General features: G+C 40.3%; 2 protein-coding genes across 7 annotated transcripts in view; one reads left to right on the top strand and one right to left on the bottom strand.

Annotated features, from left to right (window-relative positions):
- Positions 1–8,882, bottom strand: part of PRORP (protein only RNase P catalytic subunit) — a 45,609-nt gene extending 36,727 nt beyond the window's left edge. For 2 of the 5 annotated variants that reach the window (XM_064658612.1, XM_064658615.1), the window contains exons 1-4: positions 8,607–8,757; positions 6,889–8,285; positions 5,765–5,812; positions 3,510–3,642 (exon numbers count right to left, since the gene is read on the bottom strand). In XM_064658612.1, coding sequence (XP_064514682.1) covers positions 3,510–3,642; positions 5,765–5,812; positions 6,889–7,880 — 1,173 coding nt within the window. In that variant the 5' untranslated portion in view covers positions 7,881–8,285; positions 8,607–8,757. Of the gene's footprint in view, positions 1–3,509; positions 3,643–5,764; positions 5,813–6,888; positions 8,286–8,380; positions 8,760–8,782 lie in introns of those variants that run through there. The other 3 variants (XM_064658613.1, XM_064658616.1, XM_064658614.1) reach the window with 3 other exon arrangements.
- PPP2R3C (protein phosphatase 2 regulatory subunit B''gamma) lies at positions 8,560–23,508 on the top strand. Of its 2 annotated transcripts, none has more exons than XM_064658625.1 (13): positions 8,560–8,578; positions 9,713–9,840; positions 10,966–11,070; positions 11,652–11,764; positions 12,567–12,664; positions 14,997–15,067; positions 15,799–15,931; positions 17,078–17,133; positions 17,207–17,282; positions 17,912–18,048; positions 19,686–19,823; positions 22,351–22,410; positions 23,067–23,508. In XM_064658625.1, the coding sequence occupies exons 2-13, from the start codon at positions 9,748–9,750 to the stop codon at positions 23,253–23,255; spliced, it is 1,269 nt and encodes a 422-aa protein (XP_064514695.1). In that variant the 5' UTR covers positions 8,560–8,578; positions 9,713–9,747; the 3' UTR covers positions 23,256–23,508. The 2 variants fall into 2 exon arrangements, with proteins under 2 accessions (XP_064514695.1, XP_064514694.1); XM_064658624.1 differs by lacking the exon at positions 8,560–8,578 and adding an exon at positions 8,920–9,063.
- Positions 23,509–23,887: the final 379 nt, after the last annotated feature.

Here is a 23,887-nt window from a genome sequence, read left to right as displayed (position 1 = left end):
CATACTTGTAAACAGTGTTCACTACCATTCTGATGTACAAACCTACATTGTTTGATTGTCTTTCCTAAAACTAATTACAAAAATGATTTATTTTTTTAATCACCCACAACAGATTACTTTTGGGGGATTCTCAACAAACCAAGTCTTTGCTCCTAATTTTCTACTCTGACCACATTTATTCTTAAGTGAGAGAAATAAAACCAAATAAAGCAACGACACTGTTGCAAAAGTAAGACAAAAGACTATTCCTCACTGAAGAAAAAAGATATTCCAAATGTATTACATATTCAATTTGAAATATTGTTGGGGAAAAAAAGTTCAGAGCTCACAACAACTTAAAGTGTTTCCTTGATTAATCACTTCATTGCAAGAAGCACAGATGTACTAAAGAAAACTAGTTAGGATAAAAGAAGGAATACAAAGCTAAAACGTTTTCTATTTGAATTGTGGCTACTACAAAAAAGTAACTGACTGGAGAATGGACACACACCCCCTTCAGATATACTTGCTTACATCCTATTTTCATACTCATCACCTAACTTCCCCTCTGGAAAACCCTGGCTGAACCCTGGCTGCAGAAGTCACACAGTCTGGCAGACCTAAAATGGGCAGCATATTTTCATGACCACATGTCTGCTTTCACAGCACAAAGGCAACTAGAAAGTCCCAAATTTATTTCTGGAAATATCTGATACATTATGACACCATTTCACCACTACTCCCACATCCATGCTCAAAATTCACTGAGGAAGCAGACTTTAAGCAACAGTAAACACACGAAGTTCATCTCCATTCACTCCACCAGTGACTGCCTCCTGATACAGAACTAGAACAAAATCAACCTGAAGCAGCAAGTGGGTGGCCCCAGAATAGTAAGTGATGGAATTTCAGCTATCACACACACTAACAGAATCTACCAGCATCAAAACTTAATAGTGTATTTGTTTCATTAGACTGCATTTATTTCATCAATCAGTTTCTTACATAGGGGGAATATAATTTCTGCTACTGTTACGCTTGAATGTGAAGGTCCTGTTACCCAGAACTCCTTCCCTAAATCTCCCTGCCTTCAACTGTCACTGCTAATCTAGTCCTGTGTACTAGACACACTTGAAATTTCCAAGCCATACAGCATGCAATAAAACACAGCCTTTTGTTTATCTTATGAAATTATAGAACATCAGTATCCATTAAATACTTAAAATTACTGCTACATTTTTAAGGGTAATTTTATTCTCATGTACGATTCACAGCTAGATCAGATAAAAAGTCCTGAACTGAAGAGAAAATCCGTGTGAAAATTAGATGTCTGCACAATAGGCTGCATGTACTACAAACACCCCAACACTAACTGCTTCAAGTTTCTGTAATGGTTACACATGTGCAACTGTTTCTGTGCCTGCAGAAAGCCTGAAGAATTAAATAGTCCATATTTTCAGAGCCGGTGAAGAACCGGGGTGCCAGCTGCAACAAGCCTTCATCAATACTGACAGAGGTAAAGGAAACCCACTCTAAGATGTGGTGTGGGCTCCATCTAGTGGGGCTCACCTTCATTCAGTATTGCTACTGCCGCATCAGTTATCTCCACACGAAATGAGTCAGAAATAGAATCACAGAATCATTAAGGTTGGAAAAGACCTCCAAGACCATTGAGTCCAACCTGTGACCGATCATCACCTTGTCAACAGGACCACAGCACCAAGTGCCTCGTCCAGTCGTTTCCTGAACACCTCCAGAGATGGTGACTCCCCCACCTCCCTGGGCAGTCTGTTCTAGTGTTTAATCTTAATCACCCTTTCAGTGAAAAAATTCTTTCTGATCTCCAACCTAAACTTCCCCTGGCACAGCTTGATTTTATGTCCTCTTCTCCTGTCACTGGGAGAACAGACTGCCTGGGAGAACAGACTGATCCCCATCTGGCTACAACTTCCCTTCAGGTAGTTGTAGAGAGTGATAAGGTCTCCCCTGAGCCTCCTTTTCTCCAGGTTAAACCACCCCAGCTCCCTCAGCCTCTCCTCACAGGACCTGTGCTCCAGACCCTTCATCAGCTTCACTGCCCTTCTTTGGACACACAATGCCTTTCTTGAAGTCAGGTCCCAGAACTGGACACAGAATTTGAGATGCAGCCTCACCAGTGCTGACTACAGTGGGACAACTACTTTGCTAGTCCTGTTGCCCACACTATTTTTGATACAATGCCATTGGCCTTCTTGGCCACCTGGGCACACTGCTGGCTCACGTTCAGCCAGCTGTTGACCAGCACTCCCAGGTCCTTTTACACCAGGCAGCTTTCCAGCTGCTCTTCCCCAAGACTGTAGCGCTGCCTGGGGTTGTTGTGACCCAAGGGCAGGACCCAGCACTTTGCCTTGTTGAACCTTATACAATTGGCCTCAGCCCATGGATCCAGCCTGTTCAGATCTCACTGCAGAGCCTTCCTGCCCTCCAGCAGATCCACACTCCTGCCCAGCTTGGTGTAGTCTATGAACTTACTGAGGGTGCACTTGATCCTCTCATATCCAGATTATCAACAGAGGTATTAAACAGGACTGGCCCCAATACTGAGCTCTGGGAAACCCCACTAATGACCGGTTGCCAGCTGGATGTGGCTCCATTCACCACCACACTCTGGGCCTGGCCATTCAGCCAGGTTTTTACCCAGCGAGGAGTGTACCCGCCCAAGCCACAGGCTGCCAGCTTCTCCAGGAGAATGCCATGGGAGACAGTGTCAAAGGCTTTACTGAAGTCATAGAACTGCAATATACTATAGTGTCTGGGAGTTACACCCTCTCATATGTTTACCATGACCTTTGAAAAGCTTGATACTCCTAATGTATACTGTAATTATAAATATGAAAGTGTATCTTTAAAATCGATGAGTAGTTGATTGTTTGGTGGGTTGTGAAAGGTGACTGAACAAAATGATAACCATTCTTTTACTTCTTTTGCAAGCTGAAAATACCAGATATTTTGTTTTGTTCTAGGGTATTTACTGGGTTTTATTCCATATTTAAAATTTAGCTCTCGGGGGATTAAAAGATTTCCACACCTTTTTAATTTTGTAATGTATAAAACTCCCACATTTTAGTTATTTCGGTATCCATTAGTAGCTGGTTGTAAATGTAAGAACAAAGACAGTATGAAAGATGCTGAGATTTAGACCCATTTTATGGCCCTGAAGACACTGCTGCTCTGAGAGTGGAAAGGATCTTTTCCTTCTTCCCTCCCAGACTTTTATTTAGAGAGGAGAAGAGATCTGATCCATTGTAAATACTTTTATGTCACGGTAGAGATAGTTAAGATTGTATATAATGTATTGTAGTATTTATTTTGTACAGTTATTGTAATATATAATCCCTTCCCCCCATTTTGAGTCTCGTGCGGTGTCTGGAAAACCCATCTCACACTGGGTTGAGATGTGGGAGGGGGGCTTGGACTAGGGAATGGGATTTTGGGGCTCTCAAACCATGACACCCTCCTAGCCAATGAACCTGACTGGGTGCAAGACCTACCTGTGGGCTTGTCTTTCTAAAAGTGTCAGTTCCATGTATCACGTCCCTTATTATTCTTTCGCTGAGATTATTATACTCCTCTTCGGTGAGGTTGCTATCCTCCAACTGATGGTTGCAAACTGGGCACTGTCCACTGAAATAACAATAACACAAGAAAATAAAAGGAAAAAGGTGTTTAAATAAGAAATACCTTAAATATTACCGACTTACCAAGTGTCTATTGATGAGCACAATTCTTTACAAGAACCCCAACAGGGTAAAATCATCAGAAAATTAGTTGTAATCTTTCTGTGATGCATCCAAAACCTGTTAAAGTCACTAAAAATATTTTTATGTGATTTAGTGGTATCAGGATCAAAGATTTAGCTCTAGAGATATTTGAAGATTTAGGACTAAAACTCTGCACATCAGCATTTATTTAGGCCTTGAAAGATCAGAGTTCAATTCTCAGCATTACCACAAATTCCCACACCTCTAACATTTGGAAGTTTCCCTACTAGATAGGAAAGTTATTGTGGATACACACATCCCTGATCTCAATGTGGGAAGGTGATGCTGTTGCACTGGCCTCACCAGAACATATGAAGCAGCTGTACATATGCTAGTTGAAGCTGGCAGGCATGCCACAGAGCCTTGGTCTAGCTATAAATCCATTCCAAAGTGTTACAACACAAAAATGCACCTGTGAAATGCTCCACTGTTGTGCCAGTGACTGCTCCTACCAAAAAAAGCTAAGCTATATGTGCCTTGTTTATCCAAGTTTAGAATAACCAAACCTCCACAGATGCAGGAATAACCCTGCTCAAAAGAACGGAAAAAAAAAAAAGGAAAGAAGGAAAAGGTAACATAAATTTGTCATATGTTTGGAAAAGCAAACAATGAGCAAGATTGACTTATTTGCGTCACTTGTCTTTTGCCATCAGACTTCCCCTTAATTCTAGGCTAAGAATGTTTCCCAGCTCTCTCCAAGGTGGTCAGAGTGAACAGACTGAGAGGAGAATGTGACTAAAACAGAAATACTGTTTGCTTTGAAAGCCCTCAGCAATACTAAGTCACACTGGCACTGCATGTCTGTACGATGCCCAGTTCCACCAGAGATCTTCCAATATCTGGCCGACTCCACCTAAACAGAAAGCAGCTTTACATTGCTATCTCCTGACAACTAATCACTACTTGTTTCTTTATTGCTAACAAATGAGTCTTGAGTTAAAAAATTCAGAACTATTTTTTCCTAAACTGAGTTTGACAATGTCTGTTAATGTCCTGTCTGACCATTTCTTTTTCCTTTTTCATGTAGTTCATCTGTCCCAAATTAACTATGGGACAGATCTTTAAACTGTAGGCTTAATCTTGATAATATTGTTTCATAACAGTTCATTAGGCCTTTCTTCTCTGTTGCCCACCTGAAGTTACTTAGTGCAATTAGATGTGTTTAATGGTAACTTTACAGTTATATGAGCACCCAGTCTCATATAGCAAACAACTCTTAAGACAGTGAGTTATGCTGTTCTTTCAAGGGCTTCAAGAGCTGAAGGCTCTATGTGTGCTTTTACTTCAGAGTATGCAACATGGAGTATTTTTATAACCCACCTAAAAACCCCACAATCCATTGGAGACATGATTATAATTTATTTATAGCTGCCAAATTGCTACAAAAGCACAGAACAAGGTTTCAAATAGAATAACATTTAAAATAGCAGTTTACAGACATTAAGAAAACTGGACTGTAATAGAAACACGTACCCAAGCTATGCCTGTGAAAACCTAAGAACCATTTCGTCTTCACTGAAAATCAGGTAGGAAGGGAAAAACCTTCCATCTGTACAAATCAACTGTAGTGTGCAAATAGTATCAGTTTTCAAGAAGATATCCCTTTACACACCAAAGCTTCTCTGCTATATATCCTGTTAAACAATGGTATTATAAAGCCAACAAAAAAGAAAGTCTTTTAATTCCTAAACAGTAGACAAATAAGCCACACAGTAAAATGGCACATCTTATTTTTCCCTGTGCTTTTCCATCTTAGCTCTGCCTAGCATAATTCAATTCCAAATGTGCATGCCTGGTCTTTTATAATGTACAAGAATGAGTTGGAAAGTGGAGTTTGTGAAATCATATGTCACAACAAAGGTTTGTATTCTCAAAGATTAAAATATTTTTGTATATAAGGAAAGCTTTTTTACATTTAAAAACGAAGAGTTCAAAACAGAATAATCAAGACAACACATCACTTTTAAATAAAATGTTGCATTTACCTGTCTTTAATGTTGGTCAGGTGTCCTCTCCAGTTCCTTCCTGGTATACTAATATGTACAGAGGGAAAGACACATAAAAACATTAGATTCTTATTTAACAACACCTGAATTATAGATAAAGAATAATTATATTTTGGTCAACATTTAGAAATAAAAAAATCAATCAATCATCTACCCTGCAAAGAAATTATATGAAGATTCATATATAATTTAGTAATGCCTGAAATTATTATATAAAGAACCAGCATTTAACGACATGCAAAGAAGTAACACCATCAATCTCCCCAGTTTATCTTGTCACCAAATTTTAAGAACTATACAAATAATTGTGGCGCACTGACAACTTTTAAGTTGCTGCCCTGCATGTTCATAAACTATTCCAATAATGGTAGTGCATTCCTGCTGCCATATTTTTCATGCAGCAGACTAACTTGTAAAATGGCTCTGTAGCTCACACAAACCGAAGCCAACAGCTAAAAAAAGAAATCATAGATGGGCTCACATACAACCTCATGACAAACATGTAGTGGACTCAGGTGAACCCCTCTATGCATGTGCATTGTAACTAATTGTAGTCTGCAGTCTGACCATCACTACTCATGAAAACAAACTGCGTGGCCTGCTAAATACTGTGCTAAAACAGAGTCTCATTTAAAGATTATTCATCTCCTAGTATTCTATACAAAGTCAATACATTTAACCTTCACTTAATTAAGCTGAATTTGCTGTCTCTTTTTTTCAAAGAAAGAAACTATCTAACTTTCAAATAACTTACTACTTCTACACTCCAATAGATTACAGGAAAAACCCTCATATTCCTGTCAATATTCCTTATGTACCACCCCAGAAAGAGACAAAATCGGCTATTCTGGACAGCCATGACCCATCGCAATTTCCTACTTTCTGTACCAAGAAGTAACATTTACCTGGTAAAATAAAAGGTGAAATCAGTAAGAATTTTACACTTTCACACTAATTTGGGAACAAAAATAAAATGCATCTTTTCATGACAACATGTCTTTTGTGGAGAAGCAACTACCAAAATGAGATGCTGAGGGGTCTTAATCTGTAGGATAATGTGAATCCCACCCTTGTGAACTGCACCTTGCTATTGAAACATTTACCTTTCAAACCATAGCTTTATACTCCGCATAAATGTTTCGTGAGGGTATATTTGGTTCTCTCTCAAATATAAGAGGATGCCAAACAGCTCTTTTTGTAACTCAGCACCTTTCATACCCTTGCTGAAATCAAAAAATGACTGCAGGACATCCAAAGTTGGGACCACATCCTTAGTCAACATTTCATGGTAAAGCTCAAAAGCAAGTTTCATTTCTTGGTGACAGCTGGCTGCTTTGATACAGGACTCATAGCTTGTCCGTGAGGGAATCATAATCTTTTTTGCTTCTTCCAAAAGAGTCAGGGCCATTCTCCACTGATCCGAATTACTCAGCCCCTTGATAAAAAGGTTGTAAGCCCCAATTTCTAAAATCTTAAATCTGACTTTCATTATATCATACACATCACGGATTTCTGAGACCTGTCCCTGCTGGACACACAGTGTCAGGTATTTGACCAACACACTGTATGCAATGTCACCATTACGCTTTGCCACGTGGGTCAGCAAGGACTTGGCCACATCAATGGGGGTGTTGCACCTTATCATACTGTTCAACATCAATTCTTCAAATATTTCAGGTAATTGGAAGTTTTCCCTTAGTCTGTTCCATTCCTCAGACTGCAAAGGTTTTTCTGGAGGCTGTACATTTGTAAACTTATGCCTTGACAAAACTGGACTCATTGACCATTTCTTTGCAGCTCCAACAGAGGAAGAAAAGTGGTGTTTTCCTTCAGGTATTTCTTTAGTCTCCTCATCCCATCCTTTTTCTTCTTTGCAATCAATTTCAGACCTTTTCTCAGTAGGTAAGACACCAGTGTCTTTGGGGTCCACTGGTAATGCAGTGCTGGAAGATGTCATAAAACTGAAACAGTTAATTTTTTCCCTAGTAGGGATGCTGAAAGAGGCAGCAAGGCATCTTGAAACAGGCCAGAACATGTGACATTTCCATAACAAAGCCTGAAACCCCCGGTGACCAGTTTGAGAAAAGAGTGCCATCACAAGAAGAAATTATCTCACTATTAGCTCACTGTATCTGATACACTTGTACAGCTTGTATGGGGATGTTTATTAATAAAAGCCCAAGGGCTGTCAAGCTGCATAAACTTGTTTCAAAATGCTTGCTCTGTCAGTCGTTTTTGTCTCTTACGGAAACAAAAACTGGTAAAATATTTTTTCACAAAAATCAATCTCTTAGACTGTGAGGACATCCATTCAAAATGAGGGTATCTTTCTTTCTAGAGAAGGTGCTTTGCAGGTTTCCATCTTATAATATCTGTATGTTGGTTACAGCAAAGATGAGTCCTGCGTGTGTTGTACACAGAAAGGGAACTCCGACGCAACTACGCAAAAAGCACAGGGTGTTTTCTTCCTGCCTTCATCCAAGTTGAGACAGAAGATTTCCTAAAAACAGAAATAACACCAGGACATCATGACCTGCTCTGTTCTTTCCTGTCGTATTTACATTTGCATGCCAGCAAACACGAAGCTAAAGGTACCTCGACGATTTCAAGTGAGGAATCCCAATCCCGATCCCTCGGGCAGCCCCAGCACGCAATTCCCACATTGCTTCCCTCGTATTTTGCAACTTGTGGCAAACTTCCGTTTCACTGGTTTCCTCAATCCCAAATCCTTGGTACCGCCGCTGCCAAAGGGGCAGACCACCGCCACGGACGGCAGCTACACTGCAATCCCTGGTATGTGTTGGGCTGTAAAGGTAAATACCGGAGGGTCCGGCGGCTGCTGCGGCTCACTCGGTACCCCGCGGGCACGGCCCGTCCGCGCCGCCCAACGCTACAGCTCCCGGTGCGCAGAGCGGCGCGGCCCTCCATACGGGAAGTCTTTCCCTTTCTCCTTCCCTTTCCCTTTCCTTCCTTCCCCCCCCCCCGGGTCTGGCCCACCTGACTCGGCTGCCGGCGCGCGCTGCGCGGCGGGGCGGAGCGGGGCACGCGGCGCCCGGGACGCGCGCCCGCGCGCGGAGCCAATCGCATCTCACCGCGCGCCCCGCTGGGGCGGGCGGGGGGAGGAGCGGAGGGGCTGAGCCGCCATATTGGATGAGGGCACGAAGCTCCCAGGGGTGGCGGCGCGTCGGTGCGCACGCGCGCGGAGGCGGCCGGGCGGTCGCGCGGGGCCATGGAGTGGGAGCGGAGGCTGCGGGGCCGGCTGGCCGCGCGCCGCGCGCGTGAGTGCCCCGGGAGCGCGGAGCGGGCCGGGAGCGTCGGGAGAGCGCCCCGGGGCACCCGAATGGGGGGGCGGGGCCGGCGGGGCGAGCGTCGGCCTGTCTGTGCTGCCGTGGTTCGCCTGTCCGGGCTCCCGCGGGGGCCGGGCGGCTCCTGGAGCCTCCCTGAGGAGAAGCAGACGGCCCTGTTTTGGGGTCAGGGACAGCAGGGGCGGGGTGACGAGCCACGGGAGCTGCTCTGTCCAGGACGTGCCCCCGCGGCAGCCTTGGCTGGGAACGCTCTATTCGCGAGCGAGCGCACAGAGCCCGTGCGGGTGCGCAGGGACATCCCCGACCTGGCAGCAGGAAAGGCGATGGGTGCTGCTGCTCGCAGTAAGCAGCACCGTAAAGAACGCTGCCCCTGTGAAACAGGAACGCTGCTGCTCTGTCAGTCATCCCCGTGTATCTGCTACAATTGCATATCTTACTCAAAACATATACCTGTGACACATTCTTATATAATTTATGTAATAGGCCTGTGCTCCATTAATTGCCGCCTAATATTTGTGTTAGGCACAGCTGTATAAGCCTCAGTGTTAACTCTGTTTTTCAAGTGCCTTGTTACATTAGAGCTCTGAAGTACAGTGTGAAAATTCTTTTCTGTGTCAATCAGCCAAAAAGAGTGAACAAGAACTAAAAGATGAAGAAATGGAATTGTTCACAAAGTATTACATGGAATGGAAAGGAGGAAAAACAAGTGGCAATACATCATATACAAACATCCCACGATTTTACTACAGGGTAAGTGCAGTATACAGATAAACTTTAACAAGAGGCTGTTTTGCATTATAAAGAAAGTTTTGCTCCTTCAAAGAGACCCTGCAGCTTCAGAAGCTAAAGTAGATTGAAATCCAAGTGATGTGAATTGCTTAGCGTAATTTTTCGTTTTGTACAGTTGTCAATTTCTGCAGTTTTAAATAATTACTAAATCTCATCAAAGGCCATGAAATAGTTTGCTCATCAGGCTGCTTGCTAAAGATAGGAAGTCCTCTTTCAGAGACACTTCCTGTTTTAACTAAATTTTGACATACTGGTGTTGTAAATATGTATCTTCTGGTTCCTGTTTAGACACGATGGGATGCTGCTTCATGGAAACAGTGGGTCCTTGGTCTTGCAGACTGAACATAGATCTGTTGCTTGCATCACCCAGCAGAAATGTTTGGTCCAGTAACTTAGATATGAGTTGAATCAGATTGGGATGGGAGCACAAGTTCAAAATCTGGATATTGCTGGTACTTGTCAACTTGACTGCTCAGCTGCTGTCTAACCTCTCATGGTCACATATTCCTTAGGATCTTGCATTTCTGCCAATTAGGTTCTCAAGTACCTATGTTTCAATTGATGAATACATAAGCAGCTCTCTGAGTTCCAGTAGTGCTGTACAGTTCGGCACATGAATGCTGGCAGAACTTTCACACTAGGTGTTCTTCCATTTTATTTGTTGGCCATAACAAGTCTAGTAGACATTCACACTTTTGAGAGTCAGGCCTACCAAAAAATAGAAAGCGCTTCTCTCTCCCGAGCAAAAACACAATGGTAAATGTCATTTATGTGTGAGCCCTGGTACCTTGCAACCATGGGAAAGTGCTTATTGGGGAGGTTATCAGGTATGAGGTACATCTCCATCCCTTATGTTAAACATATCCTGCTTTAAATAGATACATTAGTATTGAAATGGTTTGAGACACTATGCAAGTATTCCCTGTAGCAGAAGCAGGTACCACACAACATACTAAACAGTGGTTGACTGGCTATTTTCTGTCAAGTAAACAGCTTCATCAGAGTGTATGACTCAGGACTACCTGAGTGTACTTGCTTTGTAGTTTTTGAATGGTGCAGAAAATTAAAATGCCACAATGTTTCTAGCTGCCAGCTGAAGATGAAGTCTTGCTTCAGAAATTAAGAGAAGAATCTAGGGCTGTCTTTCTGCAAAGGAAGAGTAGAGAGCTGTTGGATAATGAAGAGCTGCAGGTATGAAAATATTTTCTGTATGTCTTGTAATGGCTTCTGAAACAATTTTGATTATCTCCTGTCAGAGTTTGATTATCTCCTGTTTGTGCACAGAATCTTGCGGTAAGGTGCTCTGTATTTGGGCACAGTGAGTGGTCGTGAAGTACGAGCTAAAGCTGAAGTGCTGCTGACACTTGGGCTGGTAGTGTCGGTGTAAAGCTGACATATATGAGGACTAAATTAATGGCTTCTGGGTTTCCAGCATAATGAATGCAAAAGTGGGCCCAGATGATGAAATAAGTTCTGTTTATGTATCACTGGGAGAGACTCCAAAGATGGTTGATTTTGCTGAACTGCAAAGACAAAAGAGGCGTGACCCTAAAAATCCTAGTGGGTGAGAGTGTGCATGTGTTTAACACCAGTTTAAGGCAGTGGAAGTAGCACTTTCTTTCTTTTCTGGCTGAACCGACGATGTGTACTCATTAACTGAGAGAACCTTGCATCAAACCCACATGTTTGCTGAGTTTCTTAAACACTTTATCTTAAGCACAATCACATCTCTAGAAAGATATCTTCTTAACCAAATGTAAATACCTTTTAAGAACCTATGGTTTCTACTGGACAAACATCAGACATCACCAATGATTGGGGAAGAAGCAATGATCAATTATGAGAACTTCCTGAAAGTTGGTGAAAAAGCTGGACCAAAATGCAAGTAAGGCTTTCTTCACTTGTATATGCTCACTTTGGCTAAACCTAAGTGCTGATCTAAGTTTTGGTTGCTAAAATAGATGGAAACAGTTTAATGGTGAGATAAAATCACGTCCATGTAGTTACCGATGAACTAGTTGCTTTACATCCTTGTAACAGTGTAGTGCTCTGCATCACTGAGGGAACTTTATCATTGATAGAGATACCTGGAAAAGCAGTGCTGCATCCTTTTGAAGAAGAAATTTTTATCAGCATTGGTATTTTTATGATGTTAGTGGTCAGTATACCGCACATTTTGTATTTGAACTGGAAATTACATCTCCAGAGATATTGCCTAACCTTCCCTATCTTCTGATGCAGAATTTCCTGCCAGGTGTTCTGTGTAAGGCATACAGTGAATGTTACTTCTTTATGCTCCTCCTGGAGGTGGCTGTTGTGCACATAGCTTTGTGATTCAGTTTTGGGCAAAAGCAGATTAATTGTCAGTACTAGCAGTTCCATTTCTGTGCGTGTTGTTGTAGAAGATTGGAAGCTACCAAACATACTGTACTAAAGAGAAATTCAGTTGACTGAAGGCTCCCAAAACTCCCACATCACTGAAGAGTCATGAGCAGCAAAGGCAGCTGCTTTTTAATGAGTTTACCATTGTTACTTGGTAGGATCCCACTTGAGGAGTGTAATGTTAGCACATTATGTGTTGTTAAAACATTATTTTACAGTATCTGTAAATTTCAAATACTGTAACTGGATCTGTCAGTGCAGTGTAATCAGATGCATAGAAGTAGCTTTGTGTTTATGTTTTACAGGCAGTTTTTCACAGCGAAGATCTTTGCTAAATTACTCCATAATGATCCTTATGGGAGGATATCTATCATGCAGTTTTTCAATTATGTCATGCGAAAAGGTTAGTCGATACTTCTGTGTTAAAGAGAAGTTGTTTTAGGGCTATTTTCAGTTTTATTAATTACTTGATGTTCTCTTCAACAGCAGTGAGATCTAGCCCTTAACTGCAAATGCTGTTTTCTTGGAGGCTTGTGATTTTTTTTCTGGTTACTAGGAGGTGGGAATCCACCCTACCTCTGAAATCCACTTCTCTCCAGCCAGAGATATCCTTGATCTGTTTATTAAATATATTGCTGCTTATTATATATATTGTTACTCTGATTTCCTTTATTCAGGCAATACTGTGAAGTGCAAAACAATAAAGTTCCATGGCAAGTGTGATCCTAACCACTGTGATCAGGCAGATAGCTCTGTTTGTTGTTTTTCCTTCTGCAGAGTGGTATTGTCTATGTTGTCTAACTGCGTTTGTCAAATATGTCAGTACGTTTCTCTGCTCGTCACTGTAGCCTTACTGTATATTCAGCTATTTTTTTATTGTAATTAACCACTTAGGCTGAAAAATGCATTTTAAATCTTTATTAGATCTTATTTAAAAACATTAGGCTGTCTAGCAGAAAGGAAGGTTGTCTCATTGTCTTTTGCCCTGGCTCCTGTGTTCTTAGATCTGCTAGAGCCTTTGGGAGAGGAGAACGACACCTTTCTTGGAGCAGCTCAGCCTGCTTAACTTAAAATCTTCTAGTGCAAGGGATGAGAGATGTGTTGAGCAGGAAACATGGCGTGCAGATTTGCATAGTATGCAAGAAAGGAGGAATAGACCCATTTCCAACAACAAACCCAAAGCTGCAGGATAGGAGACTTGTGAAGAAGTCTGTGAAAATTGTGTGCATTTCAAAAAGGCCTACCTGGCTGGACGCAACAGAGGTTCTTTCAGAGCTTTGTTTCACCCAGAAGTTTCAAGTCTTGTGTATTTATGGTGTTACCTTTTTCTAAACAAACAAAAAGCCACCATCACCAAATCACTTCATGATCGGTGATGCACTTACCTTTAAATTTAACCAATAAAGAAGCAGCCTCACTGTATAACCTCTGCCATCTCTGAGGGACACTTAGGCCACCTTGAGAAACACTTACCTGGAAGAGATGAATGTTATGAAGGACAGCTTGTATTGCATAAGAGGAATTTTTGAATGGTTTCTTCATAAAATGGTAGTTAAATTTAACATTGAGTATGTGAATAATAGTTTTTATGCCTAATCTATACTTCATCACTGTTACAGTATTTTAACAATGGCTTCAAGGCCATTGTCCTTTAGACTGTACAATTAATGTATCTTCTCATTGCAAAAGAGATACTTGTGCTATTCTAATTCTCTTCTTGTAAACCAGAAGTGAGGGCAGGACCTTTGGCTGTAGCTGCAATGTCTTGTGCTATACAGAGGGTTGTAGCAATCTGTATATGACATTGTACAGCTGTTTAATGCAGTGAAAATGCACTGCTACACATATCTCTAAATCAGTGGAGAGAATGAATCCGTATAATTTCATGTGGCCAACAATGTGTGCTTGCAGCCCAGAAGGCCAACTGTATCCCGGGCTGCATCAAAACCAGCATGGCCAGCAGGTTAAGGGAGGTGATTCTCCCCCTCACCTCTGAGACTCATGAGACCCCACCCGGAGTCAGCACAAGGACATTAATCTTTTCTGTGATGATAGTCTGAGACAGAGTTAGGGTTGTTCAGCCTGGAGGAGGGAAAGCTCTGGGGAACCCTCATTGTGGCCTTTCAGTACTTAAAGGGACCATGTGAAAGAGAGGGACAGTGACGTGTGCAGATAGTGATAGGACAAGGGGGAGCAGTTCTAAATTAAAAGAGGAGGCATTTGATTAGATGTTAGCAAGAAATTCTTTACTCAGAGGGTGGTGAGGCACTGGAACAGGTTGTCCAGAGAGGTTGTGGATACACTATCCCTGAAGTGTTCAAGGCCAGGTTGGATGGAGCTTTGAGGAACCTGATGTAGTGGGTGGCATCTCTGCCTATGGGGGGGGTAGGGGAGTGTTGGAATTGAATGAATCTTTAAGGTCCCTTCCAATCCAAGCCATTAAATTATATAAGAAAGAAAATGTGTTGTCTGCTCTGCCATTTTTCACATCTAGTTGTTATAATGCAGTCTTGGCCACAGCGCACCGTATATTACCAGTGACTCTTACAAAATGAAAGACTGAAACAGTGTTTCTAAGGAGTACATGACATGGCTTTGCTTAAATCTCAGAGAAATGGGAAGAGGCACTTAATATCTGACTGTGCCTTATGGCCTCTAGAACAACTTCAGATTTTGGTGAGAACTGAAAAGCCCCATGGATTTCTCACATTTTAATTCTGTTTTCTGTTTCACAGTATGGCTTCATCAGACAAGAATAGGTCTCAGTTTATATGATGTGGCAGGACAAGGCTACCTCAGAGAATCAGTGAGTAAATTCTTGATTAATTTCATGTCTCTTTTTAATCAAATGAGAGAGCATCAGAAAGAGTCCAATTTTGTTCTTGTCTTGTCTCGTAAAAGTATCATAATGTAGATTTGGGGCGGGCACATTTGTTTGGATAAATAACAATTCATGTATTCTAGAGATTTGGTGGTGACAGTGCTGCTAGCCTTTTTAGCATATGGGTAATTGTCTGAAAAAGGAGACTATAGTTTCATGAGACTAAGGTTTCATATCATTAGCACTTCACTAGATTTAGCAGGATATAGTAAAAATCACAAATTATTCATTCTTCAGTGAATTATTCTCCTGTTCTAACAGGAATTAATATTAGAAAATAAATAAAAATGCCTTAGTTACCACTCTACTGTTAAAAAAAGTATCAAAGAATATTCAGCAATGGAATAATCCAATTAGGAGTTATGCATTGATATTTGAAAAAGGTACAGTTGAATGCATTTATATTTACATGTAAATATCATGTCCTTTGTAAATTCTGCTTTATTAGTAGATTGTTTCAGTGATGGAATCACATGTGCACATATATGATCTGGGGTTTCTTTCACGGAGACAAAAGCTTTTTTACCTGCTTTCATGCTCTTTCCTGCATTGTTACAGGACTATATTTTTAACAAAGCGTACTTGAAAGTCAAGGTGGAATGCAGCAAGCATGCAACAGTAGTAGTGTTTAAAACTTTTCTTTCTTAATTCTGCAGGATTTAGAAAATTATATTTTGGAGCTAATCCCTACTTTGCCACAACTGGATGGCTTAGAAAAATCTTTTTACTCCTTCTATGTCTGCACAGCGGTTAGAAAGTTCTTCTTCTTTCTGGATCCTCTCAGAACAGGTAGGTCCGTATTTTCAAAATTCTAAATATGCCAGAGATTTTCACTTGTAAAATGTTTCCACTAAAGCTACTTGTGTTTTCAAAGTAAAGTGTACTTGTCGTTGTAGGCTTTTGTTCAGCAATTGAAGATTAATCTGCACTGAAGACCATGAATCTTTATTGTGGGTCTAATAATCTGCTTTTACAGCAAATGAATTTCTGTGAGATAACTCTATAATACCACAACTGATGGGTATCTTATATAAACTGATAAATAAGATGTTTTTTCATTATAATGCACCATCAGCAGTAGCTAATTTTGTAAGTCTTTAGGGTGAATAGAAAACACAACCAGAAACAGACAACTGCTTGCCAGAACATCCACAGAGCTGTGGAAATGCCCTAGAATGGTCGTAGTGATGTGCTTCTCCTGTGATTAAATTTGTGTGCACCATGTAGACCCACTAGAAAAGCAGTTAAGGCTGCTACTCCTTGTAACAGATGTAGCTCCCTTGGAGAACAGTTTTTTCCTGTGCTCTTGATTTAAGTCACAAACTGCAGGTGTTTTCAAGATCTAGCTGTGCCACTTGTAAACATCAGAATTGTGTGGGCAGTAGCCTCTGGCAGAAGTGATTACAAACATGTAGAGAGGGTGTGTGGGAAGTTATAGTGCCATTATTTTACTCAGCTCAGTGTCAGTGTGCCAGTCAGAGCTTCACCAGCGGAAGTGCATTCTGCCACCTTAGCTTTGTGTCAGATCTGTAGTTTCTGAAGATATAAAAATATCACATCACTTAAGATACTTTATTATTTCAACAATTTTTTTAAGCGTGCGTTCTTTACGCTTTTTATTTTACACATTGAGTTGATTGTTTTACACACACATTTTTTATTTAGTTTTCTGACTTTTAAGGCTTCAGGGTAACTCCTGCCAGTGTCAGGCTAGTTTTATTCAGTCATTGTAAAAGGTATTTTTATTTTATCTCTTAAATTAGAGCCTTATCCTTGATGTTAGAAGTTAGTTTTGTTTAGTTCTGGTTTTTTTAAAAAGTAATTTTTTTCTGCTCAGAATGCTTCTTTCTGAAGTAGAACCACCTAAATGAGAACAGTCAAATGGATGTGTTGGCAGAGCAACTATTAAAATGTATTTTCCTTTTCTTGCTGCAGGGAAGATAAAGATACAGGATATTTTAGCTTGCAGCTTCCTGGATGATTTACTGGAGGTAAAGATCTCTTAGCATATACTATTGTATTTTAATTTACTCTTTCTGAATTCTAACTTTATGTTTCGCTTAGTTAAGGGATGAAGAACTCTCTAAAGAAAGTCAGGAAACAAACTGGTTTTCTGCTCCTTCTGCATTAAGAGTTTATGGTAGGTTCCTTTACATGTGAATGCTTTTCTTCTCTCCTCTCTGCCTTGTATGACTTACTCACATTATAAGTGTTATTTTTTCCTCTGTTTTTGTCATGTTAAATCCTCATGCTAACTTGTCTTTTCAAATCCTGTAGCCATCCTTTCAGTGCATCGTCCTGACCTTGTTCACAGTTTCAGTTCTCCGCTATTGCTTTTTATCACAGTTTTATAATGTCACCTTGTGCTTGTTGCACAAGATACAAGATTCCTCTGTAACCTTCTCTTTTGACTGTTCTGTTCATGCTTTTGCATCATCTTTAGCTCTTTTTTCATGCTTAAAAATAATATGCTCTGTTTAAAGTAATATGCTCTTAGCCTTCTGCTCTTTTCTCTGTATACCCAGTTTTACCTAGATTAGAACTACTAACACCTCATTATGGGAATCACACTTCCTCTCCTGCCATGATCTATGCTCATTTGTGATGCTTTATGAATATTATTGTGAATCTAGCATATTCCCACTTAGCTGCATTAATTTTATTATGGAAATTAAATAACTGTTGAAATGATAACTTTTCTTTCTCTGTTGAAACAGTTCTTTGTTGATAGAGGTATATTATGGTTTGCTCTCAATATCTCCTCCCTAGGTCAGTACTTAAACCTTGATAAAGATCACAATGGCATGCTCAGCAAAGAAGAACTGTCCCGATATGGAACAGGGACTCTGACCAACATATTTTTGGATCGTGTCTTTCAGGAATGCTTAACTTATGATGGTGAAATGGTAATCACATATTTTCACTTTGTTCACAACATGAAAGCTTTGGCTTGTTGAGTTGAGAAACGTCTAACAATTAGTATCTTTGGAAATAAAGCATAGCTTGAGGTAAAGGAACTTAGATTTATCATTGTGCACACAAATGACCACACAGCATATTAGAAAATTAATTTTCTTAACAGCAAGGTGAGTGCAGTGTGACTCACCTTGTTTCAAGGTAAGTTGCTTGTTTCAAAAAGCAGAGATCATACAGAATCAAGACATCCTAGGATAAAATCTCTTGTAGATTCAGTAACAAAAGTGCATGTTGAAAAAAAGTATAGCTGTAGGAATGCTTTTTAGTTACACGATTCTTTAAAAAGAACCAAAGACAAGTGGCACACCTGAAACTAGTGCAAGTGAGCTAACCTCTCCACTTCTTCATGGAGACAACAGTATTTTTCATTGTAAGCTTTCCGTAGCTGTGAAAAATGAGAATTCTAACTTAAACCTTAAAATAACACCTTCTTATCTAGATTTTTTTAAAGCTTTACTTAATGTTCAGCCTTAAAACAACTTAATTGTTGTTTGCATTCAGATGACTGAAATGTAAAGCGATAAATTACAAATTCTATATACAGCCTTTCTGCCACTGTAGCAGTTGTTTAGTAGAAACATAATCATTGAGGTCATTAGGGATCTCTTAATTGCCCTTTTCTGGACTTGTAACAGTAGGTTCATCTCTCTCTTGTATGGGAGAGACCAGAGCAGGACCAGTGCTCATATGTAGTCTAAGCAGTGCTGAGTAGAGAAGGATCACCCTCCTCATCTTGCTGGCAGAGTTTTTTCCTAATGCAGCTGAGGATGCTGTCAGCAGCCTTTACTGCAAGGGCCTGTTGCAAAGCTGCTTTCTGACTAGTCAGCCCCCAGCACATACAGGTACAAGGGGTTATTCCTCCCCAAATGCAGGATTTTGCATGTGCGTTGCTCTGTTGAGCTTGATGAGGCTCCTGTTAGCCCCTGTTTCCAGCCTGTCAAACTCCCTCTGAATGGCAGCACAACCCTCTGGTGTTAAGGTGAACAGGGCTATTATATACTGAAGGATTTCTGTCCTTGTCACAACTTTATCTTCATTGGGAAACCAGGAATCAGTATTAATGAAAAAGAAAAGTGGGATACTTATTTGTAATGTTTACTAATGTTTTTATACCATGTGATTTGCCAAACCACCAACTCTGGTCTAAGGATTATATACTTAATTGGCCATATGGTTCACTGTTGGGTAACAGTAGGCTTACTGCCACCACACATTTAATTTGTAATTAAAACCTTTTATATGGTTTTTCTTCACTAGTTGGGTATGTTCAGCAGTCTAGAGATATATTAAACATTGTCTAAAAGTGTATATATAGCATGTTTAATTTCGATTTATGCTTGGAATCCTATTTTGCTTCTAAAATAACAGGATTTCCTGTCATCATCAGTCATTAAAAACTAACTTTTCTGTTCACATTAGTGGTGGCAGCCATTTTCTATTTCATGTTGTCTTTTTCAGAAAATAGACTGGGCCCCCTACAATGAAATAGCTGCCAATTATAGAGTTCCTGCTTGCAAAATCAATTTAGAAAGAAGACTGTAATAAACATGATTGTATCTACTTCTAGGACTATAAAACCTACCTGGACTTTGTGCTTGCATTAGAAAACAGAAAGGAGCCTGCAGCTCTGCAATATGTTTTCAAACTGCTTGATATAGAGAACAAAGGACACCTGAATGTCTTTTCCCTTAACTATTTCTTTAGGGTAAGTCTCTTTATACAAGTAGGCCATTTTCTGTGTTTATAGTGTTATAGCCTATGTACTTCTGTGTGCAGATCTGCAGGAAATCACTTTAAATTACCAATAGCCACAGGGAGGCTAGTAATGACTTTTAAGAAGATTTAAAATTAAAAAAAAAAAACAACCAAAAATTGGAAAGATTTCAAAAGGTATTTTCAGCAGTTTATCTGCAGTTGAAATTAACTGATTTTGGTTAGGAAAAGTATTTTCTATTGATTTGGGTTTGTTTTTTAATTGAAATTGTCCTAAAATTGCCTAATAATTACCTACTAAAATCTCTTATGATGGTTCTAATTGGTTATTGCCATTGGTTTTAATTTCCACTGTAATCCTAAAATTCAGTAGAAGAAACGAAAATAATGAAATGCAGTGATGGGCCAGTACAGCTGGGGGATTTTTCATTCACTGTATTGCTTGCAAAAAGCTTCTGCATTTTTACCTGTTGTTTCCAGATTTGATTTTAAATAGATTTTATAGGAAAGTTTTGTTTTGTTTAACAAACAAACACCACCCACCCCAGCCAAACACAAAAAAACCCCCAACAAACCAAATAGACAAAAAAAGGAAAAACAAAACCCAACTTTTTTTCTTTTAGTGCCTTGGAACCACCTAATAAATTATGTGGAATGGACCTTTGGAGGTCACCTGCTCTATCTGCTCAGAGCAGGCCCAGCTTCATCGCTAGGTTGAGTTGCTCAGAGCCTTGTCCAGGCAAATTTTGAATCTCTCCAGAGAGGGAGACTCTGTAGCCTGTTTGGGTAGTCAGTGCATTCTGGTTTTTGACTACCCTGGCTGAGAAGAGTTTTCCTCTTACCCCTTCTCCCACTTTTGTCTAATTGGACTGCCTCTTGCTGCAGTCAGTGTGCACTGCCTCTCGCCCTTTCACTGTATGTCTCCAAGACAGTCTTGCTATGTTGTCTCTAACCACCTGCTAGGTAGTTGAAGGTAGTAATTAGATTTTCCTCACCTGCTCTTCAGGGGAATTAATCCCCATCCCAAACCTCTCCTCTCGGCTGTGCTGTGCTGTAGCCCCCAAAGCATGCTGATAGCCCTCTACTAGGTTCCCACTGGGTTGTCAGTGTCTCATAAAGGGGAGCCCAGAGCTGTGAGGCTGAATTTGGAGTACTGTGCCAAATGTTGTCAGGAGGAACAATTATTTCCCTGAACCTGCTAGGTGTGCTTGTACTAATGCAGCCCAGTATTTATCTGCCTTCATCACTACAAGGTCACCCTGCAAATTCCTATTCAACTTCCTGTGGACCAAGACCTCCAGCACCTTTCCTTCCAAGCTGCTCCAGCCAGCTGGCCCAAGGGGCATTCTGCTGCATGGAGTCATTCTGCTGCAGGACCAGGCAGGAGTTCTGTGGGTGCCTTTTGAACTTCATCATGAACTTCGTTTAGTAGTTGTAGCTGCCTTATATGCTTCATGGGCAGCTGTCAGATGATGGCTTGGCAATACTAAGCATCCTAGGGAAACTAAGCAATGACTTGTCTTCCCTCCCTGCTTTTACAGCTCACTGTTTTCCCAGCGCTTGCTCCAGTTCCGTTCATGGATATAGGATTCAGGGAGGCCAGGGGCCATATCAACTGTCTCTCATTTTAATAAAGGCCATTAATTTACAGGTTTACATTTTACAAAAACATGAACTTTAGTGTTGTCATAGTACATAAGTGATTCTAATATGAAAGCAATTTAACAAGGTAATTTTGCATTAGTTATGGTGGCGTAGCTGGTTTTGTGCATGTCTTCAGTTACATACTACTCTATGGCTTAATTATTGAAAAAGCTCCTTCACTACAGCAGATACTTGATCGTACTCCAAAATGTGTCCCTCCTTTCAAGTTTTGGACATGGAATGTTGTAAGTTTTCCTTGCAATCAGAACAGTTCCTTTTGGCTCTGAATAGTTGCTTTCCTGCTAGTGTTGTGTGTGAACAGGTCAACACCTACAGAGGCTGTGCTGATACAACTGTGCTGACAAGGCTGTGCCCCTTGTGCTAGTGAAACATTTTTGTTTATAGTTGTTCCTTGAAGACATAGGTTTGGTGATGCAGGTGTTTAAATAACACCACATTAAAAGAATTAATTTGTCTTTCTGCTGATTGGTCTTTTCCCTTCTCTCTTTTCCTACCCTGTATTTCATACTGTGTCAGAAAATGTAACCTTCTGGTTAGGGTGTATTGGTACCTTAAGTTTTGAGTGTTGAGGGATAATATTCAAGTGTCTGAATATCCCATTTGCAGAGTGCTTAAACGCTGGTCATAATGAAAGTGGGATTCTTATCATACGCATTAAGAAGTGTGAACCTGAGATGTGTATCATTGATAATGCCTTAACTCACCCCTGCCTTAGCTATGGAAGAAAAATGATTGCAAGCTGTACCATGAATGCTTTGTTACAGGGCAATACAGCTTAAGATGCAGAAGCATTAAAAATTTTCACACAGTGTCAGTATATACTGCACTAGCCATTCATAACTTTTTTTTTCTAGGCTATTCAGGAACAAATGAAAATTCATGGACAAGAACCAGTTTCTTTTCAGGATGTCAAGGTTAGCTCTACTGAATAAAGTATTACATGAAATCTTTGAATAAGCATTTTGTAATTTAATTACATCGTAGTTTCTAGGTTTTGTATAACTACTTGCAGAGTAGTAGAGATGAACTGGCTTGTCCTACTTATAGGTTTGAAAATGTCTTTCTATTCAGCTGTTGCTCTCTAAGATACTTGTTAAATACATGTTGCTTTTTCTCACACCTGAAGGAACTTGCTAAGTCCATTTTACAGTTCAGGATCATCCCTTGGGAGTGGGGGGGGCAGACTGGTGACTTAAAAAGCAGCTTATAAAACTGTCTTTATTACTGTCTACTTTATATTTAGCAGTTTTAGTACTTAAAAAAAAAAGTACAAGAGCTTCTACAAAAGTTAGCTTATACAACTGAACAGAGTTTTTCCTATTGCCACTTTGAGGCCAAAGCCTCCTCAGTAAGGAAAATTCTTATTTGAGAGGTGGGAGCTGAGCACACTGCTCCTAACTGTAGCCAGTTAGTGTGCTTTGTATCATAAGTGCTTTGGGACTTACTAGCTGCTTTTTTGTAAATTGGTGTGGGTGGCACTAGTTACCCAAAGATCATACAGTATGAAATAGCCATTATTCTGCTCATTAATATGGGGGGGTTTCTCCCAATTTTGACTTTTCTTTCATAGGATGAAATCTTTGATATGGTGAAGCCTAAGGACCCTTACAAAATCTCCCTTCAAGACTTGATCAATAGCAGTCAAGGAGACACTGTTACCAGCATTCTAATTGACCTGAATGGGTTCTGGACATACGAGAACAGAGAGGTCCTTGTGGCAAGTGATAATGACAACACTGCTGATGTTGATGATGCGTGACTTCGAACTGGAGCAGACTGTATCCATAGAGATATCTTAATCTAATGCACCAACTGCTGGGAGCTGGAAACATTCATTATCTGAATCAATTCCTCTTCCATTTCACTTCCCTCCCCTTCCCACCTTGCCCCCACGTACGATGTAAAATGTGGTACGCGCAGGAATCACAGAAATAATTTCTGAAACCAGAAAAAGCAAGTGTTAAGAGGCAAAAATTATCTTTTTTTTTTTTAATAAATATTTTTTGACTTTTTTCATGTGTAATAAGCCCTATTCTTTTTTAAATATGCTATTCTAAGTGTGAATATACCCTGAAAGTAAGGATGTGGTTCTTGGTGTCTTCAGCACTGGTGTCTTGGTGTCTTCAGCCATTCCAAGCCTCCCACTGCATTCTGTATGGCTTCTTCTAATGACAGCACTGTTGAGTACTCTGTTGTGAAAGCAGTCTTCAGTAGGAGAATAATAATTTAGGCCTTTTTCTTCTATACATATCCAGCTCTAAGTGGCTTAACAGAAAGGATAAATAAATCATTGAACTGACCGAATAGTTACCTGACTTTTAAGAGGTTTATTAACAGAAATAAAACTGCAGTAGCTTTAGGCCTAGTTAAAACTAATCCAAACACCTGTAT

This window comes from Pseudopipra pipra, chromosome 6 (genome assembly GCF_036250125.1).
Source record: "Pseudopipra pipra isolate bDixPip1 chromosome 6, bDixPip1.hap1, whole genome shotgun sequence".
Taxonomy (NCBI): Eukaryota; Metazoa; Chordata; class Aves; order Passeriformes; family Pipridae; genus Pseudopipra; species Pseudopipra pipra.
This window is presented reverse-complemented; position numbering and strand designations above follow the sequence as displayed.